The sequence below is a fragment of the Chiloscyllium plagiosum genome, unplaced genomic scaffold (genome assembly GCF_037043375.1).
Source record: "Chiloscyllium plagiosum isolate Xiang-an unplaced genomic scaffold, Cpla_swu_hap1 HiC_scaffold_3, whole genome shotgun sequence".
Taxonomy (NCBI): Eukaryota; Metazoa; Chordata; class Chondrichthyes; order Orectolobiformes; family Hemiscylliidae; genus Chiloscyllium; species Chiloscyllium plagiosum.
In genome coordinates this window covers 62,562,547-62,578,622 of record NW_028270141.1, presented here as the reverse complement: position 1 = coordinate 62,578,622, position 16,076 = coordinate 62,562,547, and the positions used below count along the sequence as shown (strand labels likewise).

At 39.6% G+C, this 16,076-nt stretch overlaps 1 protein-coding gene across 5 annotated transcripts in view; it reads right to left on the bottom strand.

The window, feature by feature from the left end:
• ccm2 (CCM2 scaffold protein) overlaps positions 1-16,076 on the bottom strand; it is a 127,541-nt gene that overhangs the window by 44,420 nt on the left and 67,045 nt on the right. For all 5 annotated transcript variants that reach the window (XM_043682484.2, XM_043682476.2, XM_043682487.2 and 2 more), the window contains 3 exons: positions 10,605-10,732; positions 4,783-4,918; positions 1,482-1,536 (listed from right to left, as the gene is read on the bottom strand). In XM_043682484.2, coding sequence (XP_043538419.2) covers positions 1,482-1,536; positions 4,783-4,918; positions 10,605-10,732 — 319 coding nt within the window. The remainder of the gene's footprint in view (positions 1-1,481; positions 1,537-4,782; positions 4,919-10,604; positions 10,733-16,076) is intronic.

The following is a 16,076-nucleotide window of genomic DNA, read 5'->3' as shown; positions in this document are numbered from 1 at the left end:
CTTATACTCTTAATGGTAAGGTCCTAGAGAGTGTTGCTGAACAAAGAGAGCTCGGAGTGCAGGTTCATAGCTCCTTGAAAGTGGAATCACAGGTAGATAGGATAGTGAAGGCAGCATTTGGTATGCTTTCTTTTATTGGTCAGAATATGGAGTACAGGAGTTGGGAGGTCATGTTGCAGCTGTACAGACACTGGTTTGGCCACTGTTGGAATATTGCGTGCAATTCTGGTCTCCTTCCTATCGGAAAGATGTTGGTGAAACTTGAAAGGTTCAGCAAAGATTTGCAAGGATGTTGCCAGGGTTGGAGGATTTGAGCTTTGGGGAGAGGCTGTTTTCCCTGGAGCGTCAGAAGCTGAGGGGTGACCTTATAGAGGTTTGCAAAATTATGAGGGGCATGGATAGGATAAATAGACAAAGTCTTTTCCCCAGGGTGGGGGAGTCCAGAAATAAAGGGCATAGGTTTAGGGTGAGAGGTGAAGGTACGTGTATGGATTGAGCTGCCAGAGGAAGTGGTGGAGGCTGGTACAACTGCAACATTTAAAAGGCATTTGGATGGGTATATGAATAGGAATGTTTTGGAAGGATATGGGCCAGGTGCTGGCAGGTGGGACTAGATTGGGTTGGGATATGGTCGGTATGGATGGGCTGGACCGAAGAGTCTGTTTCCATGCTATACCTCTCTATGACTCTTACACGTAATTTTTTTTTTTAAAAAGTATGGATGAGCAATTATAATGCACACTCAAATGAATTGAAATAGACCCATGCACAGTGGTTAGCACTGCTGCCTCACAGCGCCAGAGACCCGGGTTCAATTCCCATCTCAGGCAACCATCTGTGTGGAGTTTGCACATTCTCCCAGTGTCTGTGTGGGTTTCCTCCGGGTGTCCTGGTTTCCTCCCACAGTCCAAAGATTGTGCAGGTTAGGTGAATTGGCCATGCTAAATTGCCCGTAGTGTTAGGTGTAGGGTAATGGGTCCGGGTGGGTTGCTCTTTGGAGGGTCAGTGTGGACTTGTTAGGCTGAAGGGCCTGTTTCCACGCTAAAGTAATCTAATCTAATCTAAATTATGGAACAAAGAATAGCATATGAATACCAGATCATTAGTTGGGAGGCTATGTAACTGATCCAAGTTCTAAAGGATCATTTAAGTACCGGCAAAAAAGGGCAATGTACTTTCCAACAAAATTAGTTTGCAAGCCAAACTGCCTTACTTGTTTTCTAAAATAAAGAGACCTTTACAGTGACCAACAGTTGGCAATAACTCTGGTTGAGCAACATGTCTGATTAAGATTTTAAATATCTCGTCTTTATTCAGGAAAAGGAACAGGTGACAGCATGAATTTAATTGACTATTTCTCATTCAATCTAGTTGAACAAAGGTCATGTAGTTCATCAATATAACAAATATACTTTACACAAAAACTAGGTTCCCACAATATGCAGGTGGTCAAAGAGAGCTAAATTATGGGAAATACTTACAAGTTACTGATTTCTGCATCATACGGCTCTTTAACGTCCGCTTTACTTGAATCATCTGTTTCCAAAAGACACGTTAAATTGAGTGCAAATCAAATATGAAGTTCAAGCCTTGGTGTGAAATATGTAATCAAAGCTTAATCTTTTGCCAGCTGGGTAAAGGCATTTTTGGTATTGTACTTGGCCATAACATCACCAAATCCAGTCCGAAAAACAGAACCAAAAGATTAAATTTAAACTGGAGATAACTTTCATCTTGTATGATCTGTGGAATATGGTGTAAATTAGTAAGGAGATTCAAAATGCTTTAAGTAGTAAACATTTCATATTATTTTATTGCATCAGATAATTACTTCAAAATTACATTGGTCATCATTTTTGCCTCACTAGAAATCACTGCAAAAAAGGCATAATAGTTTAATATACTACTGAGAGAAGCTAAGGGCAAAATATCTTCTCATCTGATCTTTAATTCCAGGTACAACTGCTAAATTAGTTATCAGATGAGGGGGTTGATTCAGTGAAAAGAGGGGACAGGATGAAAACATTAGCATAAACAAAATGCATAACCTAAATTACCATTCAATTGCTTGCCAGATTTACTGGAACTAAAATGCAAGATTTTCGCTTTAAGAAAATCTTTCAATGAAGAAATTGAGTAAGAGAATACCTTATGTAGAGAGAAACTGGTTGGAGACTCAATGCAAAGGGATAAGGATCCAATATACCTGTTTGGAATATTATTAAGATATGGACAGGACATGGTACCATTTTAATAAAATATAAAAGAAAGAAAAAGAACAAGGTAAGATAGGATTAAAGCTTCCTTTTTACTCAGCAGACAAAAGTATCATTGGCCAATTAGTTACCTCCTTCTGCAAAATTCTAAAATTACATTTAGTAACTCCAGTGATGGCCAGTGAAGGCATGCTTAATTTTAACGACACTAGGACTGAAAGTCTTAGCAACTTTGAAGTTCACCAAGTATGGCTACATGGAATAGAGAACAACTTCACCTTCAAAAGCTAACTTCTTCTGATTCTAGTAATTGTTTTGTTAAAGAATTCTGGTCCTAACAAATTGCTGGGCCATGCTAAACTGTGACTGCACTAGTGAGGAGACTGCATTAGAGACAGAAGTGAAAACAGTGCACAAGGAAGGAATGCCGATTATACACACTTAAAAAATCTCTCAACACTAAGTTATAGTCCAACAGGTTTTTTTTGGAAGCACTAGCTTTCAGAGCGCTGTTCCTTTACCAGGTAGCTGAAGAAGCAGCGCTCCGAAAGCTGGTGCTTCCAAATAAACCTGTTGCACTATAACCTGATGTGTTATTTTTAACTTTGTCCACTCCAGTCCAGCAGTGGCTCCTCCACATCATACACACATAAACAAACAAACAAACAAATGAACCACCAGGGAAAGGTTCGACTTTATCCATTTGAGCACAAGTCATTTTTTTCAAAAAATGTTTTAATTACAGTCACACAGCATCTGACATTGAAAATTAGTTTAACTGCTGAATCTCATTCCTTCACATTTTAATAACTGGAACACTTAAAAAAAAAAATGCAAGTTCTGTAAAAAACCTTTAAAACATATGTCACTCACATCTACTTATCCCACCTTCTGGACCTGATGTGACAAGCAAATATTCTACTTCTACTTACTGTAACATACTCTGCAGTAAGAATTGTGAAAGGCCAAAAGTAACCTGCCCTGTTTAAAAGATCATAGACTTAGCCAAGACGACTAAAAAAAAGGCTTTCTAATCCTTGCAAGTTTCAGTACAAAATCCTGTACAAAATCTATGCACATGTGCAAGTAACAATGGTGCTGTTTGAAAAGGCCAATATATTACGAGTATAGATTACCATCAACAAGTCTTTTTCAGGTTAGAAAGCTGTCCAAAATAACTCTGCTTTCTACTGGGTCCCTTGTCAAGTTTGCTACTTTGAGCAATACTGAGAAATACAGGCCAATTTGATCTCAATAAACATTAGCCATTTCAGGAGTGAAAGTACTGAAATACTTCTCAGGTTACCAATCCAAGGCTGTTGATGCCAAGGATGCTTATAGTCATTGCAATTGCTGGTAGAAAATGCACATTCGAGTGGTATGCCAGACCAGCAAAAGCTCTGACTCCACCCACCTCCAAACCCAAGGTAAATACAGATAAAGTTTATTTTGTAGTAACCAAACACTCTGGAAAATAACATGATCTGAAAACTTCAAGACAATCCAGCATGGTAGCAAAAAAAAAATCCTGAAAACTTCAAAGTACAGTGACAAGGGCATAACTGTAACAAAAATTAGTAACGATCAGTTGGAAACTTGACTAAATCTTGGACAGTTTATTACATGTTGATTCTGACTTGCCTTTATGGTATTCAATGGAATAAATGGTGTAACAATTTACAAAACAATAATATTGACCACAAGGTAAAGTTGACTTGTTAACTGTGTACATACTTAAACTGTACTTCATAACAGATTACATTAAAGTTTCTGATAAGAAGCATTTTCCAAACTGTGAACTAAAAGCATAAAATCTTGATCAACGCCATTCTAATGGCAACCATGAACCACTGTGGATTATTGTAAAGACCAATCTGGATCAATGTCCTTCAGGGAATGAAATCTGCCATCGTTACCTGGTTTCGCATACATGAGACTCCTGACCCACAGCAAGGTGTTTGATTCTTAACTGCCCTTTGGGTAAGCCCTTACATACAAATCAGTAGAAAAGGCAACTATGACGACACATCAATGGTAACTGACTGCTCTTTTTGGTGAAAGATGAATAAAGTAGTTAGATCTGGCCACGAAACACTTGTTATACATGATTTTCGTTTGGAGTCCAGATGAATGACACTAAAATATCAGACTGGGAAGAATTTAAATTGTCTGCTGATGTATCATCTTAGCAAGCACAAATCTAAATGCCAATTATTTGTCAGGGTGACATACCCTGAGTGTTTTATTTTCATCCCAGATGCTGCCATTATAATGGCTGGGTGGCACATGTTTGTATGGTTTCCTGATGTTTTTGGTATTTTCTCTCATCCACATTTCCAGAAATGTAAATATTTAAATCCATCACCCCAAATGAGCTCCAGCCATAAAAACTAGAAAAATCTATGGATTTTCATAACTGTGCAAAGCAACCAGGATTAGATTTTTGAAATAAATGAACTCCAAATTTGATGTTCAATATACTGTTATATGGACATTACAAAATGCTCAGCATGGATAAATTCAGATAGAGCCAAAACCTCAAGAACGCAGAATTCTAAATACTTACCACTGTATATAGACATGTGCTTAGTTGGGGTAGATGCACCATCAAATATTGCTCTGTCCAAAAAGTCTATTGTGGACTCTGTGTAAACAACTTGGAAGACTTGACTAAGAAGAGAACAGAGTTCTTCTGCAGCTGCCTACAGGAAAAATGAAAATAGATGAATGGATATATTAAAAACTGATTAAAAAGGTGATAGAAAATTGTTTCTGGTAGCATAACATACCCTCATCCTTAATATACCAATGTGCTTCAAAGAATTTCCTTCTATGGGCAAACATTTACTTGCTAATATTAAATATCCAAAATGTTTGGATTAGGCAACAAGAGTCTATTCAAAACTGACTGCTTGATTTTTGATTATTACAAAAGGTCATCAAGAAATTTGGGCACAGTGGAGGAAGACGGAGTTGATCTGGATCGGTCATGATCTTTAATGACCAGCAGAGCGAGTTAAGGACTGAAAGATATACATATTTATGTCCTTCACTAAATTTTGCTGGCTTCAGATTCAGGAAGGCCATCTAAACTTTGTCACTTCCAACATTTTAATGTTTAAAATGTTATGGTGGCATTAATTAATTAAAAGAATGCACATTATTACTGAGAAATGGAACTCACTCTCATGAAATCTATACCAGCATTATGTATGCATGCTTCAGAGTTGCTTATGTGGAGAACAATCTACTCCAATACGCACTGACCTTTTAAAAAAAAAAGATACCTCTGGCAGCAGAAAATAGATCAAGCCTGTCAAGATTAAATTTCACATGCATCAATGCAGCCAAATCTGATCTCACCTGGATTTAAACCCTTACCTACAGATGAAGACACATCTGAAGCCTTAAGTCAAGCAATTTTGCTAAAATGTCTGTTTAACAGCAAAAAACATTCTGTGCAGTCTGAAGTGGATGAAACACATACTTAGTGTTGTCAGGAAGCCTGACAGTCCTTAGTTTGTGAACACAACTACTAATAAACTACCACTTGCTGATTACAAACCTCTTCTACAAGTTACTCATGAAGTTCATTCTGTCCTGGCTAATTTTGTAACCTATTTTAAGTAAGACAAATTCTCAAATTAGAGTTTAAACAACCTTCAACAAAAGCAAAACTTTTTATTTCAGATCCCTAGCATCCATGAATTGGAGAAACACCATAGGTCTGGATGAAATCTGGACAGATTAAAAGAATCTTTCTGAATTGAAATGTATGTGGCATAGCCATGGGGCAGTCCAACATTTTGCCTTTCCCTTTTAGTGCCAAATTGGACTCAAATTTAACCAATTCGCTCTTCCCAGATGCCACTAGACCTGCTGAGCTTTGCCAACATGTCATTTCTATTATTTTAGAAATATCATCGTCTGACTTCATCAAATTGTTACATAGCCGTAGACCGTATGCAAGATGGTAAACCCCCTACTTCCATAAGCTTCCCACAGAGATCTAGCGTATACCTGATCAGGTCCCGGGGATTTATCCACCTTTACACATTAAGACATCTAGCACCACCTCCTCTGTGATATGGACATTTTTTGAGATGTCGCTATTTATTTCCCCACATTCTCTATCTTCCATATGCTTCTCCACTATAAACACGGATGTAAAATATTCATTTATCTCCCTCATCGCCTGCGTTCCACACAGGCTGCCTTGCTGATCTTGGAGGGGTCCTATTCTCACCCTTGTTACTCTCTTGCCCTTAAATGTATTTGTAGAATCCCTTCAGATTCTCCATAACCCTACTTGCCCTCCTGATTTCCCTCTTAATTATACTCATACTGCCTTTTTCCTCCAACCAAAACCTCAATTTCTCTAGTCATCCAGCATTCCCTACATCCACCAGCCTTGCCCTTCACCCGAACAGGAACATACCAACTCCGGAATCTCGTTATCTCGTTTTTGAAGGATTCCAGTTTTTTTCAGCCATCCCTTTACCTGGGAACATCCATCCACAACCAACATCTGAAAGTTCTTGCCTAATGTCCTGCCTCCAATTCAGAAATTTTAACTTTTGGATCTGGTCTATCCTTTTCCATCACTATTTTAAAATAACAGAATTATCGTCACTGGCCCCAAAGTGCTCCAACACTGACACCTCAATCATCTGCCCTACCTTATTTCTCCAAGACTAGGTCAAGTTTTGCACCTTTGAGTCAGTATATCCACATACTAAATCACGTAAACTGCTCTGCATCTAAACCCTTAACACTATGGCAGTTTGAGTCAACGTTTGGAAAGTTAAAATCCCCTAACATAACCATCCTATTATTCGCACAGATAACAGATTTCCTTCCAAACTGGATTCCCATTTTCCTGCTAACTACTGGGGGTGGGGGGGTTGGGTCGGGTCTATAGCACCCTCCCAATAAGGTGATCATCCCTTATTTCTCAGTTCCACCCAAATAAATTTTCCTGGACATTTTCCCAGGAATATCTTCCCTAAGTACAGCTGTAATGTTATCCTTAATCCAAAGCTCCCCTCTTTTCCATCCTTCCTATAGCTTCAATACCCTGAAACATTATGCTGCCTGTCCCATCCAACCCTTAGCCACATCCCTGTAATTGCTATGATAACCCAGTCCCATGTTCCTAATCAAGGAGTTCATCTGCCTCACCTGTTGTTAGGACTCTTGCATCGAAATAAACACAGTTTAATTTATCAGTCCTGTCTCGTTCTCTACTTTGTTCCTGTCTGCCCTGTTTGACTTGTCCCTTTTTTCCAACTGTACCAGTCTCAGACTGCTCTCTTGCTGAGACTTCCTGCCTCCCAACACCTTATCAGTTTAAATCCTCATGAGCAGTTCTAGCAAATGTCTCGACCAGGGATATCAGTCCCCTTCCAATTCAGGTGCAACCAGTTCTTCTTATGCAAGTCACTTCTACCCCAGAAGACATTCCAATGGCCCAAAAATGTGAATCTTTCTCCCCTGCACCAGGTCCTTAGCCACGCATTCATTTGCTCTATCCTCCTATTCCTACCCTCATTAGCTTGTGACACCGGGAGTAATCCAGATATCACTACCCTCGAGGATCTCCTCCTTAAATTCCTGCCTAACTTTCTATACACTCTCCACAGAATCTCATCCTTTTCACTTCCTATGCTGTTAGTTCCAATGTCTATAATGACCTCTTGTGGATCCTGCTCCCCTTTGAGAATATTTTGCACCATCTCATATCTTTGATCCTGGATCCAGATAGGCAACAGACCATTATGATGCTTCGCTGTCTGTGCCTCGAGAGTCACCGATCACTATCGATCGCTTGGAACCTGGTGTACCCCTCATTATGTTAGAGCAAGTCTTGGTTCCAGAAACCTGGCTGTCAGTGCTACATTAGAGTCCATCATCTGCTATTTGTTCAAGATATGGATAGCCACAGGAGACTCCTGCATAACCTGCTGCCTTCTCCTTTCTTTCCTGGAAGTTACCCAAGTACCTGACTGTACCTTTGGTTTATCTCCTCCCTGCAACCGCCACCTGTCACAACCCCTAGCTCTTGTAAATTTCTTATTGCCTCTAACTGCAGCTCCAACTGACCCATGCAATCTGATAGGATTCGCAACCAACACCAAAATAAATCAGTAACATGGAAACTCTCCCTATGCTCCCACTTCCAACAGGAAGAGCATTTCACTCTACTACAGGCCATCTTTGCACTTTAATCTACAGACCCAGAAAATAGCATCCTCTTACTGCTCTAAAACAAGTGCTCCAGACCATCTTAGTATCTATGTTTTTATACTTTTAAAGTTTAATTAAGACACAGATCTCAATAACATATAATCAAAAAACCCACTCACTCTCTATTGTAGATTTACAAGAGAAAGCCAGTAGGGTTACACTTTAAAAAACCACTGAAGTTGCTCCCTTGCTCAGAACTCCCACAGACAGATTTCTCCAATGTCAGCTGTTTCTCAGAACGAACTCCTCTGTCCAGAGACCTAAAAGCAGGCAAATGGAGCAGCTGTGCAAGTTACACTGCTGTAACTGCCAGCAGTATGTTTCTTTCTTCATTTGCACCACTACCTATGTAGTCACATGACAAAAAGCAGTGGAGCAAACACCGATCCATGTGACACATCACTGGTCACAGGCCTCCAAACCTGAAAAGCAACCCTCTACACCATTGTCTTCTTTTTGCGAGTCATTTGTGAAGCCAAATGGCTAGCTCTCCCTGTATTCCAGGTGATCTAACCTTGCTAGCCAGTCTACTGTGAGGAACCTTGTCGAACACCTTACTGAAGTCCATGCAAATAATATTTACCAATCTTCCATCAATCATTTTATTCACTTCTTCAAAAAAATCAAGTCAGTGAGACAATTACCCACACACAAAGTTGACTATTCCTAATTAATCCTTGCCTTTCCAAAATCTTGTCCCTCAGAATTCCCTCCAACAACTTGGCCCTCACCAATGTCAGGTTCCCCAGTCTATAGCTCCCTGGCTTTTCCTTACCAAATTTCTTGAAGAATGGCAACATGTTAGCCAACCTCCAGTCTTCCAGCACCTCACCTGTGACTATCGATGATACAAATATCTCAGCAAGGGGCCCAGGAATCACTTCCCTAGCTTCCTAGAGTTCTTGGGTACATTCAGCAGATCCTGGGGATTTATCCAACTTTATGCGTTTAAGTAGTCCAGCAGCTTTTCTTCTGTAAGATGGACTTTTTCCAGATGCCACTATTTGCTCATGTTCTCTATTTTTTATATCTTTCTCCACAATAAACAATGATGCAAATTACTCTTTAGTATCTCTGCCCCTACAACATCACCTGGGTTCTGGATTAGTAGTTTAGCGATACTACCACTATGTCATTGCCAACCCTTATGGCCGAGTGGTTTTATTTTTAGGCGTGGATTAGCCTGCTACTGCTCTCATTTGAATATTTCAGGGAAAAAAAAAGATGGCTTCTTCTCAGTAAATGAGATTGCGTGGAGATTTAGATTTAAAGTTGAAGACCAACTCTTCCCATTCACAGTACAAAGACCAGAAGTAATTTTTTTCAGTCAAGAAGTACAAAGAAACTGCAAGAATTCTGTTTTGTGCAGCAAGTGGAAATAGCCAGAAACTTTCTATCCACAGGAGTTGTGTGGATAGAAACAAAATTTCCAAAGAAATTGGATGGGCACTTGAAGAAATAAACCTGCAGGGCTACTGGGATGGAATAGGATCATGACAATGACTGGATTGCTCCATGGGTGCTGGCAGAGTTATTTGTTCAAATGACCTGTGCCATAAATGGTTATGACTTTAATGACATTGCAATATGAAACACAAGATCTGCAGGGAAACAATTTTAAGCTACAAGTACAATTGAATGCACAAATAGGATCAAAAACAAAACAGTTTGGCATAATGGGGCCTCCTTTACAACTGAACGTCATTTTAAAAAAACTCTGCAATTCAATTAAAATCATGCTTCATTCTCAGATACTTTCCATATCCTGTGGGCACTACAGAAAAGTGTTGTTGAAAGAGTTGTACAACAGAAAATACCCATTCAGTCCCATGAGTGCAGTGGCTAAATAATTTAGTCACTCATTCTAATTCTGCTTCCCAGTTCGTAGCCTCGCAGGTGTCAGCACTTTGGCGGCAGATGTTTGTTTTCAACGAGCTGAAGGTTTCTGCCTCAGCCACAAAATCTTTTGACTCATGCATGATAATGGACAGTCCACTAAATTATACACAAAAAAGCTAAGTTACTAAATAGGCTTTTAATTAACAGGTAAATCCTTTGAAAGTTTCCTGGTATCATATCTAAAGTATAATTTTGCATCAATTAATCTGGATACATTTCTACATATTTGGACAAAAAAATTACTTTATTCTCTACAACCACCACCACCAGACTACACGGTTCCAAGGTTCCCGCTCCACTTTCTGACACCGACATCTGTATTTTAGTCGAATCTTCAGTGCTTTGATTGGTTGAATTCCCGGATTCATTGGCTGAAAGGGAAACAAAATATTTGTAATTACTTCTGTTGCTTTGAACAGTTTGTTCTGTTAGAATGACATTTGTTTATATAGTAAATACTTACTGTGGAAGGGTTATTGGACTCTAAAGTGTTAACCTCTCTCCACAGATGCTGCTAGTCCAACTGGAGTTTCTCTAGCAAATCAGTTTGTTTTATACTATTAGTTGCCTTAGTACTTCAGTACAAACTTGCAGTGCATTCCAGAACTAAGAACTTCCACCAGGAAGTAAACCATATAACATTTTATTTTCTACAGTGCTTTATTTACCAATGCTTTACTTGACATTTGGGTGTCAGCGTTCTTTGTGGCTGAAAGTTGTCGCATTTCTGGTATGTAGTTACCAGTTTGCATCATCTTTGCACAACTATGCGTGGACAATGAATTACCAACCACAGCACAGGATGACAGTTATTAGTACATTGGAACAGTTAAGAATGGCAAATTCTTTTGCCAGAGATTATGATGATCTGCCAGACTCAAGTTAACTTCACAAATCGTGCAGTGTTGTTAATCTAGTGAATAAGACTAGGACAGTCTTATGGCAATTTGTAGGTAACGTTTCACTTTTGTCAAAGCTACCAAATTTCTTTAGTCATAGCACAGAAGTTCAGAATCGCTAAAGTGCAGAAGCAAGCCATTCAGCCTAGAGTCCACACAGACCCACTCCCTTCATAAAATACTGTGCTAAGAACTAGACTTAAACTGGTTTAAAAACCTCAGATAGGGCATTAAATTCATAATTAAAATTTCCTTTCTTGCAGTCGATATCTCGATTTACAAGGCCCAGGATGCCATACACAATGATCTGATCTCCCAGTCCTTGCATCACTAATTATACCCTTCATTTACAAACAGAAGGAGTAGAATACATAAGCCAACTTCTTTCATACATGATCATGGCTCAATTATTTCCTCAATTCTACTTTTCCACCTTATCCTTTGGCTTCCTGTGATTAAAAGTATGTCTCAGCCATAATTATGCTCAATGAAATTTCCATACCCCTGTTGGGTAGAGGATTCCAAAGAATTAAGGCAGTAAAGGAATTTCTGATTTCAATCCAAAAATGATAAGCATGGCTTCCAGACACACTGTCCACATCATGTGATACTGTTCTTGGATGATCGCATCCCCCATTGTCTTTAATGTTTGTTCCAAAATCTTACCAACACTCACTTCTGTATCAAATGTCATTTCCCACGTATCTGCCCATTTCACTAATCTTCCATGCCCTCACTACACCTCATCCAACATTGGGTGCTGGTCCAACATGAATAATTAGCATCAATGAAATATCAAGAGGGATTTTGACAAGGTGGCGTTAGGAGGTTGTCAGTGCACATATGAACACTTTTTGGATCATGGGACATTGATATGGCCCACCTTCTCATGGGCAACTGTGGAGAGGACAAAATCATGTTGGCCAGTTAGCGATATCCATATCACACAACTGAATCAAAGTAGTAAATTTAAAATTCTATAGTTTTGCCGTAAGTTATGAACAATGAACAATTATGAGACGAACAAAAAAAAAATTTGTTTAGATAACACAGTTCTCTCCATAACTGACAGCTATCTGCACTGGATATAGTGAAAGCTACAAGTATGGACAACATCCCAGATGTATTAAAGACTGTATGCCAAAACTAACTGGACTTCTGGCCAAACCATTTCAGTGCAGCTAGTTACAAAACTGACATCGACCCAACAAAGTAGAAAATTATCCAGATATTCCCAAGTCCCGTGGGGAAGTGATGGCCTAGTGGAATTATCGCTGGACTGATAATCTAGAGACCCCATTAATACATTGTGGGGAATCTGGGTTCAAATCCTGATGGAGGAATTCAAATTCAGTAAAAATCTGGAATGAATAGTCTCAAGATCATGAATCCATTCTTGATCGTCAGAAAAGCCCATCTGGCTCACTAATGCCCTTGGGAGGAGGAAGCTGCCATTCTTACTTGGTCTGGCCTACATGACTCCAGACTGACAGCAATGTGGGTGACTCTTCACTGCCCTCTAGACAATTTGGGACAGGCAATCAATACTGGCCTTCCAGTAACACCTATATCCTATGAAGAAATTAAAAAATACAATTCTTAAAGCAAAATCAAAGACAGAGCTATACAGATCAGAAACAGAAGAAACCTTGGTGGCCAAACTCAATGCCAGCCAAGCTTCCTAAACTGAACTAGCCCCATTTGCCATACCCCTCTAAAGCCAAATGTCTTTCAAATGTTGTAATTGTACCCATCTCTTCCACTTCCTCTGGCAGTTTGCTTCATATACGCACCACCCTCAGAGAAAGTTACTCCTTCGGTTTCTTTTACATCTTTCCCCTCTCACCTTAAACCTATGCAGCTTCAGATTCTCAATCTGGGGAAAAGACCTAGGCTATTCACCTCATCGATGCCCTTCATGATTTTATAAGCCTCTATAAGGTTACTCCTCAGCCTATGTTCAAACAAATGTCAGGTACAATTCTTAACAGGATGTCCCAATTCCTATACTCAAATGCTCTGATGAAGGCAAGTGTGTGCCAAATGTATTCTTCACCACATGACACCACTTTCAAAGAACTAGGCACTTGCAGCCCGAGGTCTCTGTTCAACAACACTCCCCAAAGTCCTGTTCTAGTTTGTATTAAAATGCAAAGTCTTTACAATTGTCATAATTAACCTCCATCTGCCATTCCTCACCCCCCACCCCCAGCCCAAGATTTCATTGTTATCTTGGGTAACCTTCTTTTCTGTTCACTGTACCACCAATTTTGGTATCATCTGCAAACTTACTAACCATGCCTCCTATATTCTCATCCAAGTTGTTCACGTAAATGACGAACAATAGTGGACTCTGCACCAATCCTTGTGGCATACTGGTCATAAGACTCCAGACTGAACAATAACCCTCTATCTCCTAGCATCAAGCCATTTTTTGAATCTAATTGGCTAGGTCTCCCTGGATCCTATGCAATCTAACCTGTGTCTAGCATGCTGTACCTTGTCAAAGGTCTTACTAAGGTCCATGTAGATAAAGTCTACAGCTCTGCCTTCATCGACCTCGTTGGTCACCTCTTCAAAACATAACCAAATTTTAGTGACAATTTCCCAAAAACAATGCCCAACCTACTGAACCTAATCAGTCTTTGTCTTTCTCAATGTATGTAGACCCTGTCTCTCAGAATCCCAACAACTTACTTAACACCGATGTCAGGCTTACCAGGCTGTAGTTCCTGGTCTTTTCTTTGCAGCCTCTCAAATAATGGAACAAAATTAACCAATCTCAGTCTTCTGGCACCTCACCAGTGGTGGTCAATGATACAAATATCTCTGCTAAGGGTCCCATAGTTTTGCCCCTCACAATGCCCTGGGATACACTTAACCAGGTCCCAGGATTTATCTACCTTTATGCACTTCCAAGACCTCCAGCAAGTCCTCTCCAATGTGACTGTTTTCAGGACATCAGTATTTATTTCAAGTTCCCTAACTGCCATATCTTTTTCCATAGTAAATATTAGGATCTCACCCATCTCCTGTGGTTCCACAGGAAGATGGCCTTGTTGATCTTTAAGGGGCCCTATTCTCCCTACTTACTCTTTTGCTCTTAATATACTCGGTCAATCTCTTTGGATTCTCCTTTACCCTATCTGCCAAAGCTCTTGCCTGAACCCTTGAACTCAAGGGATTCACTCGATTCCAGTTGTCTATACTGGACTTCTGTCTTTTTCTTGATCAGAACCTCAATATCGCTAGTCATCCAGTGTTCCCCACTCCTTCTCTTCACATTAAAAGTAACATGCTGGCCCTGAACTCTCATTATCACGCATTGAACTGTGAACAGCATCCACTCATCAACTATTGAACGTTTCTGTCTTATACTATCAGAATTGATCTTGCTCCAAGTTAGAATTTTAACTTGTGGACTAGGCTTGTTCTTTTTCATAGCCAACCAGAAAAATACCCATTTATCCTCACTTTGCTTTCAGTTGATTAACAGGTCCTTTATCCGTGCTAATATATTACCTGTAACACCGTGCACCTTTATATTATACAGCAGCCTTTTGTGCAGCACCTTGAATGCCTGTGGAAATCCAAATATATCACATCCACCAATTCCCCACTGTCAATTCCAGTAAATTAGTTAAACATAACTGCCTTTCACAAGCCCATGCTGCGTCTGCCCGACAGGACAATGTCTGTCTATCCAGATGTCTCATTAGTTTCAAGCATTTCCCCACTGCACAAGTTATCAGCTGTAATTAGCCTGTCGTTTGTTTACCTCTTTTAAAAAAAAAAGTGGCCTCACATTTGCGGTTTCCCAATCTACCAGAACCACCCCAGAGTCCGCTGAATTCTGATAAATTACGAGTGCATTTGCCAATGCCCCATGCCATTTCTTTTAGTATCCTGGGATGCATTCCAACAGGGCCAAGAGACTCACTTAACCCCATTCGCTTGCCCAATATTATCCCTTTAATGATAATGAAAGTTTCCAGGTCCTCATCTGCCATAGCCTCCTTGTCAGTTACTGGAATGTTATTTGTATCTTCCACTAAGAAAACAGTCAAAATACCTATTCAATGCCACAGCCATTTCCTATTATCCTCTCAGTGAGGAATGTTTACCTCACTCTTTCATTTTATATATTTGTAGAAACTTTTCCCCGTTTTTAATATTCTGAGCTAGCTTACTCTCAATCTTTCCTTTCTTTATAGCGTCTGTAGCTGTTGATCTTAGTTAAACATAGCTAATAAAAGCCTTTTCCTACAGTCCATCCTTTTGCTGATCACTGAAAAGTCACTTTGAAAGTCCTCTACTGTTCCTCAATTGACCCACTATATTGTCTTTGCTAAATAAAAACCAAAAGGACTGTGGATGCTGTAAATTAGAAACAAAAACAAAGTGCTTGTATAGTTCAGGAGGTCTGGCAGTATCTATGGAGAGAAATTAAAGTTAACATTTCAGGTCAAAAGACTCTCTCAGGGGCTTTGTTCCCAGTCTACTTTAGCCAACTTTGCCCTCATCCCATTGTAGTTACCTTTGTTTAAGCACAAGACACACTGGATTTTAGCTTCTCACCCTCCATCTGTATTTTAAACTCAACCATACAGTGTTCGCTCTTTCAGAAAGGATCTCCAACTAGGATAATGATTAATTATTCCTGTCTCATTACACAGGACCAGATCTAGGACAGCTTGCTCCCTTGTAGGTTCCATTACATGTTGTTTGAGGAAACTATTTCAGATACATTCTATGAACTCCTTCTCAAGGCTTGACAGATTTGATTTAACTAAATATGTAGATTAAAATCCCTCAT